General features: G+C 42.1%; 1 protein-coding gene across 1 annotated transcript in view; it reads right to left on the reverse strand.

Moving 5' to 3' along the window:
• LOC138758395 (E3 ubiquitin-protein ligase HECW1-like) overlaps positions 1–7,875 on the reverse strand; it is a 284,362-nt gene extending 276,487 nt beyond the window's left edge. Inside the window, exons 1-3 of the mRNA XM_069927283.1 lie at positions 7,837–7,875; positions 7,114–7,189; positions 661–830 (exon numbers count right to left, since the gene is read on the reverse strand). Coding sequence (XP_069783384.1) covers positions 661–830; positions 7,114–7,189; positions 7,837–7,875 — 285 coding nt within the window. The remainder of the gene's footprint in view (positions 1–660; positions 831–7,113; positions 7,190–7,836) is intronic.
• Between the last annotated feature and the right edge of the window lie 19,365 nt (positions 7,876–27,240).

Consider the following 27,240-nt stretch of genomic DNA (forward strand, 5'->3'; position numbering starts at 1 on the left):
ATCCCAATCAAGGATCTATTTGTACCTAACGGCCCCAATTTCCCCAACAAAAAGGGACCCATTTTTAAATCGCTGTTTATTAACACCAGGCAAAGTCAATATTAAGGCAATAGAAAGAAAATGAATGGCAAATCTTACTATCTTTCATTTTATTAGTTTAAATATTTATTGTAGCTATAATGGGATGAGAGTAAAACTGTGTTTATTGGGTAATTTCATGGTATCCTGGCATTGGTTAGAAATTCTACCTTTGTTCCACATTGTGCAAATCGGCAGTGTAGGTCAATTTTACCCCACTTCCAAAATTGTGTCTCTTTAGTTTCAATTTAGTCAAATTTTAGCTGAATAAGTTACTATATTGCGCATGTAACTCAACTGAAGACTAGATTCCTGAGTTAGTCAGCTAGTGCTAGACTGGAGTGATTTGCAGTCCATAGAGAATAGAGAGATTCTCCTTCGCTGAACCCAAGAATCCATTTGAATTTGTACAATCTAGCAGTTTTCATAATCTTAATACTCATATCAGCCAAAACAAAAGTTCACAAACCCATTGTAAAGGCATAATTACTCTACAAGGCCAAACTGGTATCATCACTTTTTAAAAAAAAGTTTGTGATCCTGGTTCAATTGCTTTTGTGAATTAAGGCTTCCTCTTCCTACCTCTCGTTGCCAGACAGGATTGATGGTGTTAAAAGTAATTCCAGTCCTTTTCTCCTGTCCATGGTGTGGTAACACTGGGAAAATGCTGTGTTTGCCTGGTTGAATGGAAATCTTCAGGTAAGGGTCAGGATTAAAGAACATCCCCTTCTTCAGACCAACAGCTTGAAACCCTAATCAAGGCAATCAACATATTTTAGAATAAAACATTCACCTGAAAAATACCAAAATTTAAATATTACAGATAATTTACTTCCTGTAAATTTTTAAATATAAATTATCGTGATCTTCACCAAACAATATTCACAAATTGGCATCAACAGGAAATTGAAAACAATATAGCAGTGACTGTCAAAAAAACAGACTGGATTTTGAACCAATGATCAATTACAAACATTTTATAGTTTCCACGGAGGAGTACTTTCTAAGGTATCTGGCAAAACCCTTTTTATCTTCATAAACAGATGCTGAAGAGATGTAAAAAGGTTCCAAATGTGCCAATGTAATGTCTGCAATGCTTGGTCATTTTTATCTTAAAGAACAAAAAAAAAACTTATAAATGGAAATACAATGACAGGATTTTTTTTGGCATGGCACAACGAAGCATTTTAGGAACAAACCTTTCTGTGTGAGATGACGATGTTTAAAGTGACAGAATATGCATTCCCAGCTGGAAAGACTAAAACCATATGGGTCTTACACTATTGTCAGCAGGCAACTACATCCAGCCATTTGGGACCATCTCAATCCAATTGCCTGCTGAGAATGACCATTGCAGCACTATTATCCACCATTCACTTGTTTCTAAAATGCCCCACCAGGCACCAAATTCTCATTATAGATCCAGTCATGCATAATTTACAGAGTAGTCCACCACAAGGAAGACTCAAAGCAGGGACCATTGTGTTTTGAATGCAAAATTAGATGCAATAGAAAAAGGTTAGCTGGATTAATTTAGGATTGTCTAACAAAGTTCCAGCACACACACACACACACACACACACAGCAATTTAATACTCCCCTCCATGTGTAATGCTATGGTTGTGTGGTGGTACACCACTGGCCTACTGCAGGGGGCAACCTCTGTACCTGCAGAAGAGCATGGGGACAAGACTACACCTAGTCGTCTGTCAATCACCCTCTGGAATATAAACCAGAGCCGGTCCTTCGAAGACACTCTCAGAGCTTGCAACAGCACTCCTCACAGCTAGCTCTGTGGAAGTTGAGGTGGAATAAAGCCTCTTGAACAGACTTTATGTTTTGTGTGTTTGCTTCTGTTCAATAGCACACCACAGGTTGTTTGAATATATCAGTGAAAAAAAATTACATTGATGTACACACTATTGCTGACTGCATTAAAAAATACGACTTTCATAACCAAGGTCTATCATATATTAAGATAGAAGTTTTAAATACATTTAGGGATAAGAATATTAATTGGAATAATTAAAAGGATTCCTATACCTGTTCAAAGAAGTGATCACTCACTCTTTCCATATTTCAAGCATGCTTCTGTTTGACATAATCACAGCACGGCTAACAAGAGGTCCAAGAAAAGGAATGGCCAAGCAACAGTTTGAATGCAGTGTTAGACTGATAAAACATTAGACAGAGGTGTTGCAGGAATGGGAGGAAATGTAGCTCTCATTGTCATCCAGTATTAAGAACTGCAGACATTATTGGGAGTTGCATCTTAACTGATGTAGGTATTTTACATAATTTAATGTAGTTAATATTTTAATAGTGTTCTAACTTTCTTAACTTAAAATATGATTAGGAGAAATTTACCTCCCAAGAAAACCAAAGAAAGAAACAGAAAACAGACTAGGTTGGCACATTTTTTGATTATTAATGTGTAATATCAACAATTGAACATTCTTACTGAATATTACATGAGATCCATTTCTATTATTCTGTGCTAGGCCTTACATTCTTTATTATTAATCTTTAAAATCCCATAAGCTAATGATAACTGTTTTCATATTTATTGAGAGAACTTGCAGGTCAGGGAGAAGTTCCTATTTTCTTGAGCTTAAGGCCTCATTTTAATCCTGCCAGTCCTATTCTGCACTTGACTAAATCTAACCCATCAGTAGGTCCATGCAAGGTTACAGCAGGTGGGACAACAAGGAGAGGACTAGGTCCGTTGAGGACACACTGCACCTTTGTGGAGTTAGGAGGAACATTCACATCAAAATTGCGGAGAAAGAGCAGAACCAGGGAGTTTTCTACAGGCCAATTTTTGTCAGGTACATACACTGACAGTATTAAATGCTAATGCTTGTAACCATGCTAAATATGGAAAAATAAATATCCATTTAAGTTTACTCTATTGTGTAGGAAACATCCAAATCACATTACTGCGAAAACGCCAACAGTAAAATGAAGCAACCTACTTTTTTCGGGTTGATTTTCTGGGACCCATCTACTCCAATCTTGGACCATTGAAGCAATGTCTAACATAGGCAGAGATCAGCCTGTCATCTTCAATTTCTCCCCTAAGTGACAAACAGCTTGCATGCAATGTTACCCAATAAAATATGAATTGTAAAATACTAGAAAAGCTTTTCTGATAAATCCCATGTATCTGCAAGAGTGAATACAACCTGATACTAAAAGGGAAGGTATTAAGTATACAAGACACAAAAGGGCTGGAGGAACCTAGCAGGACACATAGCATTCTTAACCAACATTTCAGGCATGGATACTTCGTCAGGTATAAGCAAAATCAGGCAGCTGGGGTTGAAGAAGGGGGAGGAGGGAGGAAAGGGAAGGGAAGGAGGAGAGGAATGGAAGGAGGAAAGGGAAAGGGGAGGAGGAAAGGAAAATGGAAGAAAGGAAAATGGAGGAAAGGAGAGAGGAAAACGAAGGGAGAGGAGGAGAGGAAAGGAGAGGAAAATGAAAGGAGAGGAGGAGAGGAAAACAAAGGGGGAGGAGGAGAGGAAAGGAGAGAGGAAAATGAAGGGGGAGGAGGAGAGGAAAGGAGAGAGGAAAATGAAGGGGAGGAGGAGAGGAAAGGAGGGAGGAAAGGGAAGAGGAAGGGGAGAGGAAAGGAGGGAGGAAATGGAAGTGGAAGATAGGAAAGGAGGGAGGAAAGGGAAGGAGGAGAGGAAAGCAGGGAATAAAGGGAAGGGGAGGAGGAAAGGGATGAAAAGGAAGGGGAAGAGGAGAAGAAAGGTGGGAGGAAATGGAAGGGGAGTAGGAGAAGAAAGGTGGGAGGAAAAGGATGGGGAGGAGAAGAGGAAAGCAGGAAGGAAAAGGAAGGGGAGGAGGAGAGGAAAGGAGCGAGGAAAAAGGGGGAGGAGAGAAAAGGAGGGAGGAAACGGAAGGGGAGGAGGTAAGGGAAGGGGAGTTGCAGAGGAAAGGAGGGAGGAAAGGGAAGGGGAGGAGGAAAGGAAGGGGAAGAGGAAAGGGAAGGGGAGGAGCAGAGGAAAGGAGGGAGGAAAGGGAAGGGGAGGAGGAAAGGAAGGGGAAGAGGAAAGGGAAGGGGAGGAGCAGAGGAAAGGAGGGAGGAAACGGAAGAGGGAGAAGAAGAAAGGTTAGAGGTAAAGGAAGGGGAGGAGGAAAGCATGGAGGAAACAGAAGGGGAGGAGGAGAGGAAAGGAGGGAAGAAAGGGAAGGGGAGGAGAGGAAAGGTGGGAGGAAAAGTGGAAAGGAGGGAGGAGAGGAATGGAGGGAGGAAAGGGAAGAGTTTGGAGGATAGAGGGAAAGGAGGGGAGGAGGAAAGGAAAGGAGGGAGGAAAGGGAAGGGGAGTAGAGGGGGGAGGGGAGGGGGGAGGGGAGGGGGGAGGGGAGGGGGGAGGGGAGGGGGGAGGGGAGGGGGGAGGGGAGGGGGGAGGGGAGGGGGGAGGGGAGGGGGGAGGGGGGAGGGGAGGGGGGAGGGGAGGGGGGAGGGGAGGGGGGAGGGGAAAGGGGAGGGGAAAGGGATGGGGAAAGGGATGGGGAAAGGGGAGGGGAAAGGGGAGGGGAAAGGGGAGGGGAAAGGGGAGGGGAAAGGGGAGGGGAAAGGGGAGGGGAAAGGGGAGAGGAAAGGGGAGAGGAAAGGGGAGGGGAAAGGGGAGGGGAGGAGGAGAGTAAAAGGAAGGTGAGTTGCAGAGGAAAGGAGGGAGTAGAGGGAAGGGGAGGAGCAGAGGAAAGGAGGGAGGAAAAGGGGGAAGAGGAGAGGAAAGGGGAGAAGAACAGGTTAACAGCTTAGTGGCAATAGTTGTTTGCAAGAGGGTGGGTAGACGATTAAAAAAATGCTGAGAGATGATACGGGAGAGAACACAGTGCCAAGGGTGGCTATCTGATAGGAGGAAGGGGAGGGGGATGAGGAGCTGGAGGACAGATGATAGGGAGAGAAGAAAATAGAAAGGCTTGTGGGTCTGGGTTAACAGAAGTTGGAGATCAATGTTAATGCCATCTGATTGAAGACTGCAAAGGAGGGATATGAGGTGGTGTCACTCCAATCTAAAGCAGCATACCACAGCTACTTTAAGACCTGGCATAATGTTCTAGTACTAGATTGATAAGTAATGGAAGACAAATTTGATGAGAAAAAGTAGCTTCCTTTTAATTCCAGTGTTTTTGCTGTGTCATTATTTTGATGTTTCCAACATCTATACCATTCCATCTGTGCCCCTGTGTAAATTGTGTTTGGAAATTGCTGTGGCATCTCAATCTTAACCAAGAAAGTCTCAATAGCCTTCACTTTCAACATTTCAGGTTGGTTCACAAGTGCTCTTCAAATTGAATTTAAGCATGGGCTTCTCAACCTATTTTCACCCACAGACCTTGACCTACTTCAGACTACCTTTAACAAACCCACTGACCACCAGCTGAGGAGGCTAAGGGAGACCTGTTGAGTTTGAGCCCCTTCTCAGACCACTAACAGGAATTTTATTTTGTTTTGGTGGATTTTTTTTTGGAGAATTTTTTTCCTGTCAAATTTAAAGCATTGTTTATTATTACAACTTGTTTATTATTTTATTATGCCAGAAATATTGATCTTTTCTGTACCCACTGATACGGAGTCCAGAGGCCCAAAAAGCCAGCAGTAATAGATATGCAAATAAAAGTAGTTTTTAATTATAATTGAACAAGAAAACAGAATTAAACTTTAACTTATTACTTAACCTACCTAACCTATTTAACCCCCCCTCTAATACTAAGCGCAGGTATGTGCAATGTATATTTAAGATTAGAAAAGTTCTTTGGATCACAGTCCAATCTCACTGGTTGCAAGCAATTCTTGTATTGTGCACAGAAATTAGCATTAACGAAGTTCACCAAACTTTGGTGCTTAACAGGCAAATTGTTACCACTCAGGATGGTTCTTGCTGGTTTTCAGAGAGATTCTTCTTCCAGGACATCCACAACTGATTCCTGCTCAATCAGTCTTGCTGACAAAATTATCCCCCTTCAGGGTTCTCCAGATGATCCTCCTTCTTTCAGGTCACCTTTCAGATCGCCAGTCTTCTCCTTTGAGCAGGCAGCCTTCCAAAGTTTGCCAGCTTGTCCCTCTGGAATTGATTTCTGTGACTCCTTCTCTCTATTTCACACCTTCCTTCTCTGAGAGTAAAACTGTTCTCTGCTGCCTTCAAAGATGACATGTTCTCCCAGGCAAGCTATATTCTGCAACTTTGTTACATTTTTGCAAAAAGCATTCTGCAAAAGTCCTGCAAATATTCTGTGTTTTAAAAATGTGTGCGCAAGCTGCTCTAGCAATTCCTCCCAAACCACCTCTAAATACTCTGTCACCACAGGCTGAGAAATACTGTATTAGGCAATCTGCAGAAATTGATCCACAGAGCAACTGTCCAATGCCTCTCTTATCTGAGCAACCAACCTTATCACCATGTTAATGGACAAATAGCAACAGAGTGAAAGAGCCTTGCAGTCTTACCAAATGATGGGATTTCCTGTGGTTTTTAAAACTATGTGCATATGATTCCTTGACTGCAGGTCAAAATGGGCTGAAGCTGAATAGCAGTTCGGCACAGACTAGATGGGCTGAAGGGCCTGTTTCTGTGCTATAGTGCACTGTGATTCTATGATGGGACTTGAGATGCTCCACTGCAGCCATCAGATGAAGAATGCAAGGCTTCATTTCATCCAGCAGTCTGTTGCAATTATTCTCTCCCACTTAAACATCCACATTGTTCCTCAATTCACCTACTTAAAAAATAATTCTCCTCATATTTAAATTTCTTCCTGGCCTCATACCCAGTTATTTCTGTAAGCTGTGAATCCACTAAATTTCTGTTCTGGCAATCGCAATTTCTTGGTTCAATTTTTATTCCCACCTTTCATATACTCTTGGTAATCTATTTCCATACTGATTAATTCTACCTCAAAACCCTTGATTATCTTCTCCTTTTTTAAAAACTCCTTTCAATGATGCTTTCAGCAAGCATTGATCATTATTCCAAAGTTACTGCAATGTTGAGCTGGGTGCTCTTTCAAAGTCCACCATACCTGACAATGTAAAGCTAATCAGTCTTCTATTTCCCTGTCCATGGACTCCTTCTTCATTGGAAATGGTTTTAAAAATCTGTTAGGAAGAAGAAAAATATTCAATATTGAGATTCTTCCTCAAAGAACCCAAAGCCAAAAAGTAACAAAAATTATCCAGATCGTAAACATATAAAATTAAGTTGCAGATTCTCATCCATGAGATTAATGGGAAATATCTTCTCCAAACTGTTGCTAAAACAAACTTTACAAACAAAATTGTTCATGACCAGAAAAAAATTAAGCAGAAATAAAACCAATGCCCTAATATGCAAACATCTGTTTAACCCCTTGAATGTTGTACTTACGTCACTATAGACCACCTATACAATGTCATAAGAGAAATAAATTGGTTGAACGGTCTTTTGTCTAGAATAGGGGAACTGGTAACCAGACAACATAGGTTTAAGGTGAGGGGGGAGAGATTTACAAAAACCTGAAAGGTAATGTTTTAACACAGTGCAATATTTATATGGAATGAGCTGCCAGAGGAGGTGATTGAGGCAGGTACTAATACAATCTTTCAGAAAAATGTGGATGCATACATAAATGGGATAGATCAAGAGGGACGTGGGCCAAAGAAAGGCAGCTGGGACTTGTATGGGTGGGTTATTTTGGTCAGCATGGGCAAGTTGGGCCAAAGTGCCTGTTTCCACACTGTATAATAATAATCTTAACAGCTGTCACCTCAAGACTTTCAATGAAAAGGATACAACATGAGACCATGAGGGTATTGGGAGATAGACCGGATGAGGTATTATAGAAAAAGGAAAACCTTGGTTTACAGGCTAGATCAGATTAAAAAGAATTCTTTAAAAAAATCAAGCAAAGATACATTTATATAGGACCTTTCAGGAATACTCCAAGACAGATCCCATATCTGTCAACAATTGGGAAGGAGAAACAGAGACATGATCCAGAATCTGGAATGAAATAAAATGGTGCCTAAAGAGGTTACTGAGGAAAGCTGGAGAAACAGAAATATTTAAAAATATATTCCCTATTGGAATATAGGGCTACTGAAGACTGCAGTCAACATGGGGTAATTGGATGAAGAGCAGATGGGGCAGTGGGAATATTGGGCTAAAGGAGATGGATTTTATGAGATGCCCCAAAATTTGAAGCGTAGCACAGGAATTTTAAATTCAAAGCATTAATGGATAAGGAGCTCGGTCAAGATAGAAATAATGTGCCATTGTAACCAAAATCCAGTGGATAAAAGGAAACTCACAGGGGAAGCTGTCAGCCATTCTTGTCAGCACAGTTAAACTGAAACAAACCATCAGACAAGATGATGTATTCCTAGCATCTTTAAAATAGTATAAAATCGATTTTTATTGAAATTATTGATCGAGACTTTGCAGTCTTATCATGGGGAAAAAAGGGAAGGAAATTACCATTTGCGAAAGTAGCATCTGAGCCAATAATCTGGGTGGAAGTTCTCATGGGCTTTGGAAACATCAAGGCTCATGACTGATAGTGCCATTTTCTGGTATTTTGTTTTTAATTATCTTTATGTTTTGGTAAATAAATTACAACTGCAAAAAAGCTTCTGAAAACAAATTTAAGCTCACAACATTGATTGCATCAGAGTGACATGACATATATGATTTATAACAAGTAATACTAATTACATTTTTTTCAAAATACAATCGACAATTCAGAAAAAGTGATGTACATTAATGAAAATTGAGAGATGTGCGGGATACAAAATACTATTTCAAAATGTATTGAAACTTCTATTCATGATTTTACACAGGACCAAAAAAAATCAAGATTTTATCAATGGTATGGCAGACCACCTGATCCTGGATTTATAACATAGTTAAATCTTGGTTATTTAAGGCAATAATGGTTATTTAAGCTGTTAAAATAGTAAAGAATCCAGATGCAGTTGGAAGCTCTGTCCAATAGGCGTCACTGTTGAAATGTCTAGCAGTCACGTTGACATTGAATGAAACAATATTAAGATGATTGAGTTCATATGCAAGTTAAAATTTATTTCCATGGTTTGTTTCTATCCATTGAAGACATCTATACGAGGAGCTGCCTCAAGAATGCACCAACATCATAAAGGATCTCCATCACTCTAGCCACAATCTTTGTTCACTCAGACAGAAGGTACTGAAGCCTGAAGATTCAAGAATAATTTTTTGCCAACATCTGTCAGGCTCTTAAAACCTCTCTGCTCTACCATAAGCTATTCCAGAACCAACAAAAGACCACTTTTTTTTTAAATGCTTAAATGAGTCCCTGATTGAGTTGGTGTTGAGGAGTCTGATGGTGGAGGGGTAGCAGCTGATTCTGACTCTGGTGGTGAGAGTCCTGTGGCCCCTATGCCTCTTTTCTGATGGCAGCAGGGAGAACAGAGCACATGCTGGGTGACATGGATCTTTGATGATTGCTGCTGCTCTCTGACAGGAGTGTTCCTGCAAATGTTCTCGAAAGTGGTGTGTTCACGCCTTTTGCAGGAGTTTACGCTCAGGGGTACTGGTGTTCCATACAAGACCATGATGCAGTCAGTCAGCATACTTTCCACCACATACCTGTAAAAATTTTCCAATGTTTCTGTGGTCATACCAAACCTCCGCAAACTCCTAAGGAAGTTGAGGTGCTAACATGCTTTTGATAGTTGGGCAGAGTAGCTGGTCAGGGTTTTCTTGATGCAGGCCTGGTTAAAGTCATTGACTAAGATTTGTTGCATGTCAGGCTAGACTGTCTCTTGTTTACTGACCACATCACGCAGCTCCACATTCATATTTGTTATCAGCATCGGGAGGGATCTAAACTCCGGTTAAAATCACTGATGAGAACTCTCAGGGTAGGTAGAAAGATTCTGCATTTAATTGAGATTCGCTCTAAGGCAGTAGAGCAGGAGGTCAACATAACCCCAATATCTATGCATCACCCAGTATTAACGAGAAAGCACACACCGCCTTATCTCCCTTTTCTAGAATCTGAGTTCCGATCCAGTCTCTGAAAGGTGAAACCATCTGGTCAGATAGCCATGTCTGATGTTTTCTCTATTAGCCAGGTCTCAGTGCAGTAAACAACTGAGATTTGTTTTACCTGTCTCTGACAAAGCAACTTTTCCCCCAGGTCATCAATTTTATTTTCCAGGGACTGGACATTCACCAGTAATATAGATGGTAGGGGAGGTCCAGTTTTGTTTGGATCCCAGCCCTCATTTCACGTTTCTGACCTTGATCTTAGTGGTTTCCTGTCCCTTTAAGGACTCCGCCTTTCTGCCGGCATGTTCCTGACTCAGCTGTTACCCAGGAGATTTGAAGAACGTTAACTGAAAAAAAGTCAGTCATGAAAAAAAACAGCCTGCAGTTGATTGTAACAAAAGCAGCTGGGAAGGTATTTTAAAGGTGTATTTAACACCCGCAAAAAGCCTCCATGGGTTACTAGTGCCATTTTTTATGGCATGATCTTTGGGATGTCTAACCTTCCACAGCCTGCAGTCTCTCTACTCTCCATATACCCCCATCATTCCTGTTTGAGCACCCGACTCCCGACTGTAAGCCCATAGGCACTAAGAGCAGACAGTACAGAGCTGAGGACATGGCATTCATAAAGTCCGAGGTGCAGCGACACCTGGCAGAGGGGGTCACAGCACACAGCTCTAGCCTGTGGTCAGGGGCGGAAGTAAACCCTGTACAGTGATCAACTATAGCCAAACGATCAAACGCTTCATGCAGCTGGATGCATACCCCTTTCCCTGGATTGCTGAACATCGTCAGCAAGATCGACCAGAACAGGGTGTTCTCCACCATTGATCTAAAGTTGGCGTAACGACAACTACTATTACGCCCAGGAGACCACCAGTATACCACGTTCAAAACAGATGGCATGTTCCATCACTTCCTCTAGGTACCCTTCAGAGTCACCGATGGCGTCTTCGTATTTCCAAGAGAAATAGATCGGATGGTGGACAAGCACAAAACGACAACCACATTCCCCTACCTAGAAAATGTCACCATCTGCGGCCACGACCAGCAGGACCATGACGTAAACTTTACCAAATTCCTCCACACTGCTAAGTTCCTCAATCTGACCTAGAACAAGGACAAGTGTGTGTTTAGCACAACTCGCCTGACCCTCCTTGGATGCGGCGTGGCACATGGTGGCAAAACCCCTGACCCCGTCTCCTTATGGAACTCCCTATCCTGCCCAACCTCAAGGCATTAAAGAGATGCCTGGGATTCTTCTTCTATCACACCCAATGGATGCCCAACAATGCTGATAAAGCCTACCTCTGGTAAGATCCACAACCTTCCCCTTATCGGCAGAAGCCCAGGCAGTCTTCAACCAAATCAAAGGAGACATTGCCAAAGCCACGATGCATGCCATGGGTGAATCCATCCCATTCCAGGTGGAAACCGATGCCCCCGACTTAGTGCTGGCCTCCACTCAACCAGGCAGGCAGGCCAGTAGCAATTTTTTTCCCGTATCCTTCACGGTCATGAAGGACCATTGAGGAGGCGCCACCCACAGGCCATTGTTGAGGCAATATGCAATATGCCACTGATATCATTACCTGGCCAGACAGAGATTTACCTTGCTAATGGACCAATGAACCTTTGCTTTCATGTTCAATACCAAATTCCCGGGGTAAGATCAAAAATGACAAAATCCTGAGGTGGAGAACTACAACTATAACATCCTATATTGTCCGGGTAAGCTCAACGGCCACCCAGACACCCTATCCTGGAGGAATGCGTCAGCACGCATATCGGCTGCCTCTAGTCCCTCCATGACGACATTTGCCACCCCAGAGTCACAAGATTGTTCCACTTTGCGAAAGCCCAGAACTTTCACTACTCCATTGAGGATGTCAGGTCATTGACCAGACACTGTCGGGTCTGTGCAGAAGGCAAACCACAGTTCTTCCAGCCCGATAAGTCGCACCTCATAAAGGCCACACGCCCCTTTGAACGACTCAGCATCGATTTCAAGCGGCTCCTGCCCTCGTCCAACAGGAATGAATATTTCCTGAATGTCATTGACAAGTACTGTTCCCTTTTGCCATCGCCTGTCCTGACGTGACCTCACCACCATCATAAAGGCTCTCTGCAGCATATTTACTCTCTTTGGGTTCCCAAATTCCATCCAGTGACCAGAGGTCCTCTTTTACGAGTGACAGACTGCACCAGTACCTGTTGGCGAGAGGCACTGCCACTAGTAGGACAACCAGTTACAACCCCGGGGAAATGGCCAGGAAGAGAGAGAAAATGTCAGTTTGGAAAGTTGTTCTCCTGGATCTCAAATCAAAAGACCTGGCAGTGTCCCATTGGCAGGAAGTCCTGCTGGAAGCACTCCATGCCATCCGATCCCTATTATGCATCACTACCCATCAACCCCGAACGAACGCATGTTTTCCTTCCCCAGGAAGTTGGCAAACGGAACAACACTGGGTCTCATCCCCAGGATCCCATCCTGCTGCGGAAACATGCAAGGGGTCATAAGTCCAACCCACTGGACTCCTGCACACCAACCCTCAGTATACCTACATGGTGCACCTGGATGGCCATGAGGACACGGTCCGCGTCCGGGAGCTGGCACGTGCCAGAAACCCTGCCCACTCCCCACCCCCTTCAACCCAGTTCCTACCTACACCCATACTGCCTCCGTCAGGGACTCGTTGCAGATCAGTGACCCCCACCCACCATGCTATACACCCCGGATCCTGTTCCAGCTGCTCCAACTACCATGACTGCCCCCACATACAGTAAAGATCCACCTCCTACGAAACCAGCCCTCCCTCCCCAACCTCAAGACACTCGACCGTCAATGGAGCTGACCATTGTACCACGAGTGAAACTGTGCTGGTCACAGAGGCAAAGGAGACCATCCAACTGGCTGAGCCTCTAGGACTTTTAACCCGGTGGGGTTTTGCTTTAAAAGAGGTTGTGAATGTGGTGATAAAAGCATGCGTATATGTGACTGTCAATGAATACCTGGCCCGTCCCCCACTTGTGACTCGGTCCCTGGCAACTCCTCTCCTTGTGACCCTGGAATAAAGGTCGACTTCCCTCTCCTCAGTCAAGCATTTGGAATTGGGCCAAATACAAGTCTAAAATATAATAAAGCCTATCGTTCCTCACTCTACAGCTTGGGAGTTATTGATAGAGCCCATCAACCGCACTGAAACAAAAAATTCTTATGAATCTTTGAAAGGGTAGCTAAGACAGCAAATCTTTGGAATTCTGTACCCAAGAGGATCAATGGGGTTTCATTACTGAGATACTAATTAAGTCATGTTAGGAGCAGAGAAGAGGAGTTTGAATTAAAATGATTGACCATTATCTTACTGAATGGCCAAGCAAGCAATCAACAATTCCACTAGTACTTTTATTTCAATCTTAATATCCAAATGCTCCCCGACTTGCTTGGTCACATTCCTTCACTCATTTTTCTGCACCAACCTCCCTGTGTGTGCTGATTTATTCAATTGCCTCTAGACACTAATTTGATTGTCTCAAGTACCTCTTTGAACCTCTGCTCTCCTATACCAGCCATGGAAGCCACAGCAGCATTTAAAGGGGGTGGGGGGGCATGGACTGAAATCATAAAACTTTTTTTTATATATATAGTCAAAAGGAGAGAAGTACAAATGAATTAAACTCAACTGCTTCACAGGGAAGGGGGCATATCAACTTTGAGCAGAGCCCTAAGGGGGCCTCAGCTTAAAAAAAGTTGAGAATAGCTGTTCCATACATTTCTATTCTCTACATTGTGCTCTTTCCTTTCAACTTTATACATCTGCATGTACATTCCAGTTGATCTGTTGGACTGCTTGAATCCTTCTCACTGTACCAGGTAAAATGAGACAAATAAACTTAAATAAAAGACAATTACCACCCACTTCTCAAACAGCCTGATTCAGTTCCAACCTTTCAGCTGCTGAACCCCATCTTTCTCTTCACCTTAGTCTTTATTTAATAAAAAAGTGAACAGGGCTTCCAGTGCAACAGTAAATGTGGCATATGATAGAGGAAGGGAGTGTGGTGAAAACTGTTATTGGTCAGAGAATCCCCAACAATGAGAAGGCATATATGTGCAAGAATGAGTGTGGGGGAAAAAGAGTGGAGAAAAAGAAAATAGATTCATGGGTAATTGAATCAAAGCATTATGAAAGCAAGAGGAACCTGTATGTGTTACCTTGGATAACAATGTTTACACTTAAAATAATATTTCCTTGGACTTGATCTGAAAAGTGCAAAAGTGATCTGGCATGTTTATCTGAATTTACAATCTGTTACTTCAAAAACTTTTCCATGTTTTCAATTTTACACACAATCTTTATGATTTTCTTTAAAGGTTTTTCACTTATCTTAATTTTATAGCTAAATAAAAAAACTGGAGAAAAATCTAATGCAAAGTGACAGTAAAAGGGAACCAAATAATAAATTCACAAAGTGCTCCATTAAAAATGCAGAAATTTAGTGGGCAATATTAACCTAACTTTTCTTAATCTCCATCTTTTTTTTTTTTACAAAGAATTGTGTAAAGATTTGTTTTGGTACTAAAACAGCCGCAAGTGAAGGAATTTTGAGATTCTTGTCATGTCAGGAATCAGTGAACATCATCAAAAAAATTTTTTAAAAAGAGTTACATATTTCCTGCTATAAATTATCCAAATACTGTGTCAAAGTCAGGTTTATTGCTGCCAATATAGGGCAAAGTACAATTCCTTATTTCTGAAACGGCTTATGTAAAAATTGATTAGTAAAATATTTACTAAGATCTACCAAATTACCAAGAAATTGTCAGTTTCACAAACTTAAGGACATAATCTGTACATTCCTGGTAATGGACATTCAACTTCAGAAGATTAAGACTGAATTGTAATAAAGTTACTAAGTTGGTCTCAAGCAACGCATAATATTTCTAGTGCCATGCAGATATTCGCTTAAAAGATTTGGCTTTAAATATTAATCCAAATGTTTCTCATGGCTCATTGAGTTTATCCAGCAAATAGATGAACTGCATGGAGCAGGAAGGCCCGGAAATTATTCCTAGTTTGTTCATTGTCTCGGCTTGGATGGGGGGGGTGGGGGGGGGGGAAAGATTGGTTTTATGTAAAGGAGAACAAATCAACTTAAATTCCTTCTGTGAATTTCTGCTGATGGAGTATAATTTGACTTTGCCCAGTGACGTAAAGTGAAAGAAAGCCACTTTTGGCAGCCTATTAACATCTTTTGTAATTTTTTTTTCCCACTGACTTCAATGAAAATAAGAAACCAGGAAGTGTATTAAATTTCATGCAAATTCACTAGTCCCTTCATACAGTCAAAAAACCCAAGTGCAAAGGCGGAGATTATCTGCCCTTACATCAGGATACTTACCTTCATTAATGCACCCTGGTGGGCTCCAAGGCGGCGACTGCAATCCCTCTCGGGGAAAGGTCAGTGGAGGAGCGCTGCACTACACCGCCTAGCATGAATGTAATGCCACTTCAAGCGGGTGGTTAGGGGCAGGCTGATGACATTGCAGTGATGTCGTCAGCCCGCGACCCATCTCACTTACCCCTCTCCCTCATGTCCCCCTCAGGGCAGGGGGGGCCATCATGGGAAGGCCAGTGTGGGCTGAACAGCCCTGCTGGCTGCTCCAGCACCTCACCAGGCTGCTTCAGCATTTGGAGCCACTCTTCAGTGCCAGTGGCTTAATACACGACAGAGCAATGGCCATCTTCCCTACCCATAATCCCCCACGCAACTGGAACCATCTAGGAAACACACAGCAGTTCCAGTTATGTGGGGGATTATGGGTAGGGAAGACGGCCAGTGCTCTGCTGCGTATTTATGATGGGCGGCTCCACTAAGTCACCCCGCCTATTGTGGCTCTGGCCAGCACAACGAGGCACTGGAGCAGACTTTTAGGACTGCACCGTGAACACGCAAGTTTAAAATTTTTATCTGCTTCTGCAGCCGGTCTCAAAGCAGATGCCCAGCTTGAAAACACCCACTATTTTACATTTCTATCCACAATTAAACAAGCATAACAAATAAAAAATGTGTCCAAGAGGTAAGAACAGTTTGGTTTGCAGTTAGCACAACAATATTATAGTGCCAGCGACCTGGATTTGAATCTGACACTCTCTGTAAGGAACTTGCATGTTCTTCCCTTGTCTGCGTCTGTTTACTGCAGTTTTCCTTTTCTCCCAATCTCCAAAAACATAGATTTATAGGTTAATTTGGGTGTTATGGCCTCATGGACCTGAAAGGCCTATTACGATGCTGTATCTCTAAATTGGAAAAAAAATAGAAAACCTATGTTTGACTGCAAACATCCAGATGAGAAAAAATCTGGGGTTCATTTAAAGAACATTGAAAAGTGCAGCACAGGAACTTGCCCTTCAACCAACCACCTCTGTTCTGACCAAGCCAATCTAACTAATCCCTTCTGCCTGCACCAATCTGCATCCCTCTATCCCCTGTTTGTCTAAATGCCTCAGACACTGCTTCTTATCACATCCCCATGTTTCAGGCACCTACAAACTATGTGTAAAATACTTGTCTTGTAAATCTCCTTTAAATGCTCCCTCTTTCACCTTAAACCTATGTCCTCTACGATTTGAAGTTTCCATCCTGGGAAAAAAAGACTGACTGTCTACTTCAGGGGTGGGCAACCGACAATCCACAGGCCAGATCCAAATTTATCCAGCCTGCAAACCAATGCATTCGCCCGATCACCCTTGTATACGCTCCAACGTTTACCATTCGCCACACTAGCCTTTGTCATTGGATTCAACATCCCTCAGCAAGGGATTTTTCTCCTTTTTAACTTTAATGCTTTTTTTATTGTGTAATTTTGATGCGTTGTGGCTATATAAATGCCGCCAGTTTCTTTGGGGTCATGAACCAGGCAGCGAAATGACTGCGTTCCTGCAAACTGTTAACTGAAGTATCTCCACATCTTTATAACCAGGAATTGATCTTCAATCACATCACTTTCTGTCCTAGGAAATATAACTCACCCTGACACTCCCGGGAACATGCTTTGCCCTCAAAATGGGCCTGAGACAAGCTGTGCATCAGTGGGCAGCTGCCCCGCTCTTGGTCCCAAGCCATTCATCCACCCATTTATGTGGAGGTAGGTGACCGACAGGGCGAACCTTTGGAGTGACCCCGAACCGCCCTCTCCACTGAGCTGCTCTCTCTCCTCTCCCTGTTCCTAAGCTGTCCCTCCTCTCCCCATTCCCTTGAACCTCAAAGCCAAATGTCCGTGTGTGGGACACTGCAATGTTTCTTCAACTGAATCTGGCCACAAGCAAAACTCATTGAGCAATTTTAGCACACAATATATTTCATTCACTCAGAAATGGGATTTACCTCACATAATTGTAGTTCAAAATACACCTCAGAGTGCAGAGAAATTAAATAAATGCAGAACATCTGGATCAAAGACAGAAGTTGCAAGGAATACACGATAACTTCTGCTAAGAAAGATTCAAGATGCTGTATTTAACAAATTTATGTCCACAGTTTTGCAACAAAAATAATTGTTATTGATTATTTTTAAAACTCCTGAACTATTTGAAGAATTATTTAAAAGCAACCAAGTTTAAATAACATTTTGTAGCACTCCAAATGCCTGTCTGAAATATTTATATCCAGCAAGGGATGATTTTTATCACTTCTGCTAAGTAGTTCATTCTACTGGTGATGAGATGGATACAATGTCTTGCTTTTGGCATCAACAACCACGTCACCCAATGTCAAAATGCTTTCAAACAACAAACAAAATCAAGTTCCCCACTGATTGAGCTGCTGTCTGTTTTGGGGTTAGTTATTTTGTTTTCATTGTGACTCATTTTTCTCCTTTTTAACTTTAATGCTTTTTTTTTTATTGTGTAATTTTGATGATTAAGTCATGATTTTTGGTGCATTTTCAGATTTGAAAATGCCTTCCTTGACCTGAAATGCACATCGTAGTTTTTAAAGAAGGAATACGGTTGATCTCATTGCTTGAACTTTTTCTGTGGATTGTTTTTGGATAAATTATCATTGTACATTATGTACTTCAAGCAGAAATAATCAAAAGCTCAAATTATATATGTGTTTCAGTATTTATTTCATTTACGGTAGCATCAGTACAGCCCGCTGTTCAACCACTGACACACCATCCAGCCCTCTCATGGTAAAAGGTTGCCCACCCCTGGTCTACTTTATGTTCGTTCCCCTTCATTTCCTCCCTCCTCTCCCTGTTCTTCCCTCATCCGCTCCTCCTCCAACCTCCATTGTCTACCAGTTTTTCCAGATTCCTGTTGAATGGTTAAGGCCTGAATTGTTGATCTGCCTTTGATTTCCTATGGAATGCTCTGTGACCTGCTGGCTTTCTCTGGTACACTTTTCTTTTGCTTGAGACCCCAGCATTTGCAGATTTTCTTGTTTAACAACATAATTTTCTATATTTAAAAAAAAAAATTTACAGCTCCAGAAGTTTGTCCAACATTTGTTTTTTTTTAAAACATAGAAATTACATTTTTTTTTCCCATTCAAATTTTTTTCCTACCTTCCGGAGTAGCTGTTCACACACCAATGTCCAAAATTCAAAAGCTCCAGTTCCTTATGTGATTTTACACTGAATACCAGAAGTGTGGTAAGTGAAGTGGTGGGACTTGAAAATACATGCCGACTGCCTGAAGTTCAGTTTAGACTGCAGACAGTCTGCAAAATTGTCCGGGGCTACCGCAGGAAATATTTTGGAACAGGAATGAGTCACTGATTTCCGTTCTGAACTTTTTACACAGCCTGCACTGCGGAAATTCTTCGATAATACGCAGCGGCTGTGTAAAAACCATAATAGTTAATACTCCAACCCAGGTGATACCCTGATGAATCTCTTCTGCACTCTCTTCAAAGCATCCAGATTGTTCATGTAGTGTGACAATTGCCCACAATACTTGATAATATATGTCAACTTATATAGAGGTCCAACATGAATTCCTGGCTTTTATATTCAATATGCTGAATTATGCCATATATCTCCACTTAATCACACTATCCACTTGTGTTGCCTCTTTCAGTGATCTGTGAACTTATATCTCAAAATCCCTCTGTACATCAATGGTCCTAAGAGCCCTGTCATTGACTGTAATATTTTCCTTTTCCATTTGATCTGCTGAAAGGCAACATCTCACACTAGTCCAGGTTAAACTCCACCTTTCATATTTATGCCAACTGATCTTTATTCTGCAATATCCTTTGACAACATTTGTCACTATCCATAGCTCCACCAAATTTTGGGTTATCTGCAAATTTACTTACCAGATTATGTAAATTTTCATCCACAATATTTATATCTAAATAGATCGTGAAATGATGAAAAAGAGGGAGACCAGCTGCTCTGTGAATATTGGCACCAACATGCATTATCCTGGGAAGGTAAATCTTCATATTTTTAAACATTTATTAGTGCAGCACAAAGGGATGCTTTTTTCATCAACAACATTTTATAAAAGCTCAATAGGATTAAAAAATGCACAAGGCCAACTGTGAGGTGATGTACCATCACTGCAGCTTAGATGAAACAAAATATTTAGTGCAGGAAAGACAACCTGACATTGATGTGTTATCTCAAATGTGGATGCAAGGTTTGGCACAACATGTAAAAATAGATTGGAATGTCAGAGACATATTGAAGTGATTTGATGCAAGAAAATACCAATACATTTTTTTTGCAGGGGCAGCAGCTACAAACAATGGTGAGAAAGAGGACAAATTCTATTTTTGTCTCTCTTTTAAGATTTAAGCTTGTTAGCTCAGTGCTAAAAAAAATCACGTCAACAATATTTCACGGTATCCGTATGCATGTGTAATGTAGCAAGCAAAACGCACAAAGAAACTCACAGGAGCAGACGGGTTTCTCACACTGATGCTTGGCGTTGTTGCTCGAAGTGCTCCAGTGGCTCCATGGTAATATTTAAAGCAGATTTTTGTTTCAGCTGTAAAACAGATAAGGATCAAATTAAAGATTGAAGAGATTATGATCCGGAATGTCATAATTTCTTTATGTACTATAGGTGTGAACTCAGCAAGAGCAGTTTTTTGATTTCAGCAGAATTCCTCACCAGTTTTCTCAATTACTGACTGAGACTCATTTGTGTGGGGATCACTCATGTGTGAACTTCACTCGTTGTCACTGGGGCATCACAGTCAAGCACAATCTCATACAAGATTCAAAGCGTGTACAATGCCATCAAGGATGGATAGGTACCAATTAGAACAGTGCCACTCATTTACTCTCCAAGCTGTAAGAAGTTTGTGTTCATTTGAAAGAAGCAAGACAGGCTAATAACAAAACATTCCATAGTGGCCCTACTGCAGCTGCTTTTGGTGCCGATCTGAGAGGAACAGGTCTTTCAGCACTCCTCTGCAGGGTCCAACTGCCTGGGTGTACTACATGAGAAACCTAGGCAGGTTTAAACTGGTGGTAGTATGGGGCTGGTGATTTTTTTTTTAATATATATTGAAGACTTTGGAGATCTGTACCTAGGATGACAGCACCCAAACTAAGCAGCCCAGACCTTGAAGGATTCCAAGCCAACACACTAGAGATGGACAACACCACCCTCTCCCGCTGCTTGGAAGAAAACCCTGAAGGGTAGGGGACCACAGCAGTGGACCAGGCACCAGCATAGAGCTCTGAGACTGGAGGTCTCACACCAAGTCGCAGGTTGATGATAACTGGCTTGTGGAAATTATGTACTGGGTCCAGAATTTGTGAAGGTGTTCACAGCAAGCTGGGCTCTCAAAGGGTTTTGGGTGCTGACAGCTTCTTAATCTCTTCGGGGGGTTTGGAACCAGTAGATGAGAAGATAACTCAGACGCCTGGATCTTGGGTTAACAACTGGACCGAACAGGATGTCATGAGGCTACAAAGGTTACAGGAACACAGGAGGCAGGGGTTGGTATCTCTGAAGGGATGCCCTTTTGCTTCACTTTCACATCTTGATAGGAGCGCTGGACTAGTGGCCCTACATGTGTGCCTTTACAGGGAAAACAAAGGTAAACAAATATTGTGTACAAGACAATAAAAGATTCTTGAATCTTGAAGCTATTCAGTACGCACAAAAGAAAAAAATATATTTTGTGGATGTTTTTGCTTAAATTAACTACTTCTCATGATTCTTGTTTCCCATACTAGGAGAGCTCAGACAAGAGGGCTCAACCTCAGGATTGAAGGACACCCATTTAAAAGAGCGATGTGGAGGAACTTCTTTACCCAAAGAATGGTGACCCTCTGGAATTTGCTACCCAGGTGGCTGTGGAGGACAGGTCACTGGGTGTATTGAAGGCAGAGATTGATAGGTAGCTGAATATTCAGGGTATCAAAGGTTATGGGGAGAAGGTAGGGGAGTAGTACTGATGAGAGAATGGATCAGATCATGATAGAATGGAAGAGGAGGCTCAATGAGCCGAATGGCCTACTTCTCTTACACCAAGACAACTCAATTTTTTAAATACACTGACAGGTACAATAATTTAACTGAGACCATTAGTTTTATTTCATGTACATTAAAACAGACAGAGAAGGCTCAAAATGTGCCAGAATTCTGCAACATGCTAACATCATACCCCAGCTCATTCAACATCAGACTGTAGCTTAATTTTGAGCTAAATAGGTTGACAGAAATTATACTTCCACTGAAAGAAATCCTTTTGAGAATACAGCTTAACATTTTTTAATCTTACAGGGCTTGTGCAAGAATCAGGATATGAAGCTATTTTAAGCCCCCTTCTCACTGCCAACCCTCCTCGGACGCAGGAAAATTTGCAGGCCAAGCTGATCCCAGAAACCTTTCACACTGCACCACTATCTTACAGGGCTTGTGCAAGAATCAGGATATGAAGCTATTTTAAGCCCCCTTCTCACTGCCAACCCTCTTCGGACGCAGGAAAATTTGCAGGCCAAGCTGATCCCGGAAACCTTTCACACTGCACCACTATCTTACAGGGCTTGTGCAAGAATCAGGATATGAAGCTATTTTAAGCCCCTTTCTCACTGCCAACCCTCTTCGGAAGCAGGAAAATTTGCAGGCCAAGCTGATCCCGGAAACCTTTCACACTGCACCATTATTTGCAGGTAATTCTGCAATTCTGGATTTTAAGAGGGTCCTGCCCCAGCGATGACTGACGTACTATGTATGGTTCTCTTACAGCACGATAGCCCAGCTGTCAGAGCGTGGATGGCTGCACTCTGACAGCCCCACCAACTAAATAATGGGGTGGGGGGGGGGGGGGTGCAGACCAGGCTGCATGGTAATTCTACATCGGTCAGGTGGAAGCTGGAGGTGACAGGATGGCCCAGGTGCTCGGCCAGAAAGGCAGCCAGTGTCAGCTGCTCAGCCAGCAGCTAAGTGGGACAGAAGCCCAGATACAAGGTGGATGATCAGGGTCTGGTGGGCTCGGCTAAAGCCACTACCCCTTCATTATGGCGCATGGGGACCACCAGGGCAGACCAGCCACTCCCTGCTTCCTACAAGCAGGACACCACTGCCGCTGTGCCGCTGATGCCCAAGAGCACCTGCAGCACCTTGGCCGAGCAGCTCCTGACTTGCCTTGGAGTGCACCCTGAGGCAAGGGGATTTATGAGGGATAAATCCCATGAGTTCCCAGAAAACATCAGCAGAGAAGTCCCGAATGGTAAAGGGATATGGTCTCTCCTCACATTCATTATAAATACCCTAAAATTTTGTTCTTAATACTTTGATGCAAAATGTAAAAACTCATGATTGGGACCTTCCCTGATGCTCACATATTTATTGTGATTTAATCCCCTACGCTACTGGTACATGTGTCTCAAATCCCTCCAATCCGTGTATGTACACATGCGTCTCAATCCTCTTCAATGTGGGTGTATCTATCCCTGTGCGTGCGTGCGCGCGCACTTCAGTGCCCTTCATCATTAGAGTGTGCATCTAAAGCCTTTGCACTCCTTGTGTTATGGTCCTAACCCATAGAAACAGACCCTATCACCCAATTTCTCTAAGTAGTGTGCCTCCATTTGGTCCAGATCCCTTTAAACTGTTCCTATCTATGTACTAGACTAAATAACTTTTGAACATTGCAATTGTACCTACCTCTACCCCCTCCTGTGGCAGCATTTTCCATACACCCACCACCCTCTATGTGAAGCCCCTCAGACCCTTTACAATCTTTCCAGCCTCACATTAAATTTGTGATCTCTAGTTCTCGACTCCCCGACCCTGGGAAAAAGACAGATTATTTTGTTATTCATGTTGCTTATAATTTTTAGAAATTCAAACTTTAGTCTCCTAAATTCCAGAGAATAAAGTCCCAGCCTTTTCAGCCTCTCCTATGAGCACAACCACCTCCAGTCATGGCAACATCCTCAAAAACTTTTTCTTTACTCTTTCCAGCCTTATGACATCCTTCATATGATTGGGCAACCAAAATGGCAGACACTACACCAAATGAGGTCTCGCCAATCTCTTATACAGTTATAACATGATGTCCTAACTTTTTTTTTTACTGAATGCTCTTCTCAATGAAAACAAGCATGCCAAACACCGTCTTCTCCACTCTGACTACCTGTGGCATCACTGTCAGGAAACTATGTACAGTACTTGTACCCTTATGTCTCTCCGTTCTACAGCACCATCCAGAGCCCTACCATGTACTGTGCAAGTCCTGTTCTGCCCTGCTGATCTGGATTCTGTGGTAAACTGAGAATCTTCCTTACTGTCCACCATAACACCAATTTTGGTGTCAACCACAATATTACTAACCACATTATGAAAGATGGCAAACAAAAGTGGACCTAGCAGAGATCTCTGTGACCAGCCGCCCACCCATCCAAGCTTCCAATACCCTAACCGTGGACTCTCGCCTAGGCCATGGTCGCCTGCCCATCCGAGCTCCTGACACCCCGAATGATACGGTCAAAAGTAGTATGCATGTAAAAGTCGACCCCTAAATTTCACTCTAAAATTTGGTCTACAAAATTAGACTATTACACAAGTAATCAAGATTAAACCTACTACTAGGTTTGTAACAACATTTTAATTCAAAGTTAGGAAAGGTCTTTTTTGTGTATGCACAGGGAAATACTACTGTCATTTTCTCATGACAGGCTCAAAATGTTTTCTTTGAAAGGAATATTTCACTGTTTTCATTGAAATATATTCACAAAAGACTTCAAATAGATTTTTTTTAAAATAAATTGAGGAAAGAATAATCTGTTGGAGGAACTCAGCGAGTTGCACAGCATTAAGTGGGGGAAAAAGAATGATCATGTTTAGGGTTCAGAATTCTTCATCATGTCTGAATGAAGGGTTCAGACTCAAAAGCATTCCCCCCCACCCCCCTCCACAATGCTGCTCGACTCACTGAGTACCTCCAGCAGGTTGTTTAATGCTCTTGATTCCAGCATCTGCCATCTCCTGTGTGTCTCCTGATTTTAAAAAAAGGGTTTTCATTTATTTCATGTTAGGCTTTCTGAACATTTCACAGCTAACAAAATGCATGCATGTGGGAAAATAATACAAGCAATTTGAAATTAAAAAGGTATCACAAACACCAGTGAGATATGTACCTTTTAATTTGGTTGAGAATAAATAATGGAAGATTTTGTGAAAACTTCTCTAATTAAAAAAAAATTCTCTCGAGATGGAATGAGAAAAACTTGCAATACGTAACCATAAATCTAAACCTTCTTTAAAGTTGCATATTTCAACATCAAGCAATTTTGTTCAAACAAATAATTTTGGTTATAATATTACAGGTTTAATGAAGTACTAACACTAGGATAACCCTCGGTAGCTAATTTCGCTGTTAGATCCTTTGGTCATCTTAGTGGTTAGTGCAATGCTATCACAGAACCAGCAAACTGGTTCAAATCCAGCACTGTCTGTAAGGGGTTTGTAAGTTCCCTCTGCATCTGTGTGGATTTCCACCAATTGTTCCAATTTCCTCCCTCCCTCAAAAAACATAAGGGGTTTCTAGGTTACTTGGTATATTTTGGCGGCATAGGTTTATGGACCGGAATGGCCTGCTATATCTTTAAATTTAAAAATTAAATTCTCAGGCTTGGTAAAGTCTTAGAACATAAACCATTACAGCCCAGTTCAGGCCCTTCAGCCCACGACATTGTGCCGACCTACTTAAACCATGCAATGTAAACCTTCTCTAACTCCTACCCTTAATCCTCTGATTTTCTTGCATCTATGTCCCTGTCTTTATTGTACCAGTCTCCATCACCATCCCTGGCAATGCATTCCAGGCATTGACCACTCTCTGTGTAAAAAGCTTACACTTCGCTCCTCTCATCTTATGCAGATGTCTTCTGGTGTTTGCTACTGTTGCACTGGGGAAAAAAGGTCCCGTCTCTCAGAATCTTGTAGACATCTATTAAGTCACCTCTCATCCTTCTTTGCTCCAAAGAGAAAAGCATTGCCTCATTAGACATGTTCTCCAATCCAGGCAACATCCTGGTAAATCTCCTCTGCACTCTCTCCATAGCTTCCACATCCTTCCTATAATGAGGTGAGCAGAATGGAACACAATATTCCACGTGGTCAAACCAGTGTTTTATGGAGCTGCAAAATTACCTCATGGTTCTTGAATCCCAAGGTCCCTCTGTTCTTCTACATAACTGTGTACTTCATCTTCAAGTTCGACCTTCCAAAGTGCAGCACATCACACTTACCTGGATTGAACTCCATCTGCCACTTCTCCACCCAACTCTGCATCCTGTCTGCATCCCGTTGTAACCTATGGCAAACTTCTACACTATCCACAATACCGCCATCCTTCAAGTAATCTGCAAATTTACTGGGTCATCCTTCCACTCCTTCATCCAGGTGATTTATATTAAAAAAAATGACAAAGAGTAGGTGTCCCAGAGCAGATCCCCGTGGAACCTCTCTAGCCAATAACAGTCAGGCAGAATACATTCCATCTACTATCAACTTCTGCTTTCTGCAGGCAAGCCAATTCTGAATCCACATGCCTTATGACTTTCTGAATGAGTCTACTATGGAGGACCTTTATTTAATGCCTTACTAATATCCACATACACCACTTCTTCCACCTTACCTTCATCAATTTCTTTTTTTTACTTCCTCATGAATCCTTCTTGGACACTCCTAACAAATTCTGCCCCATCAATCCCTCTTGCAGTAAGGAGGTGCCAGTCAATACTTGGGGAGTTGAAGTCTCCCATAGCAACAACCCTGTTATTTTTGCATCATTCCAAAATCTGCCTATTTATCGACTCCTCAGTGTCTCAAGGAATACTTGGGGGCCAAAAGCCTACTCCCAATGGAGTGATCGGTCCCTTCTTGTTTCTGACTTTCACCCACACTGACTCAGTAGACAATCCCTCCACAATGTCCTTCCAGATTAGTGATCATACTCCTCTCCCTCTCTTTTACTTATCCCTTTTGAAACATTTAAACCCTGGTACCTACATCAGCCAAATCATAACCGCATCTTATTCTAATGAAACTTATGATAGCCCTTTTGTTTAATTCTGTGTTCAATCCCATCAATTGTACAGCAATGAAATCAATGTGAATTTCTGTCGAAGGACCTGAAACCTGAAGTGGTTGAGTGGAATACGTAAATGTGTTGGAGAAGCTCAGCAGGTCACACTGCGTATTGTGTATTACAGCCTGAAATTTTGACTGCATTCTCTTTCCATTGATGCTGGTGACAGGTTGAGTCCTTCCAGCACCTTTGTTTTTGTTTCAAATTTTAGTATCTAGTTTTTTTTTTTGTTTTCACACAATGTACTTGGTATGGACTTAAAATAATTTATCTATTATACAAATGGCCCTGACAGGTTCGAGTGGAACATACCACATGACAGGCTTTTGAAAAAAAAACTATTCTGAAACAGAGCCTGACAAACATACTGTATTGACAATGCATCTGCTTTACATATGTAGAATACCGATACAAATGTCCAAGAGAGTAGCTGGCATGACCATGCAGTATAAACACCTTGGCTGGCTGTTGAAATTGTCCTCTTTCAAATGCAGAGCTGAAATCCTGTTTGAAGAACCCTTCCTGATATTGAGCTTATCTGCAGGTATCTTGTGCCAAGAGTTCTGCA

The sequence above is a fragment of the Narcine bancroftii genome, chromosome 1 (assembly GCF_036971445.1).
Source record: "Narcine bancroftii isolate sNarBan1 chromosome 1, sNarBan1.hap1, whole genome shotgun sequence".
NCBI classification, from domain to species: domain Eukaryota; kingdom Metazoa; phylum Chordata; class Chondrichthyes; order Torpediniformes; family Narcinidae; genus Narcine; species Narcine bancroftii.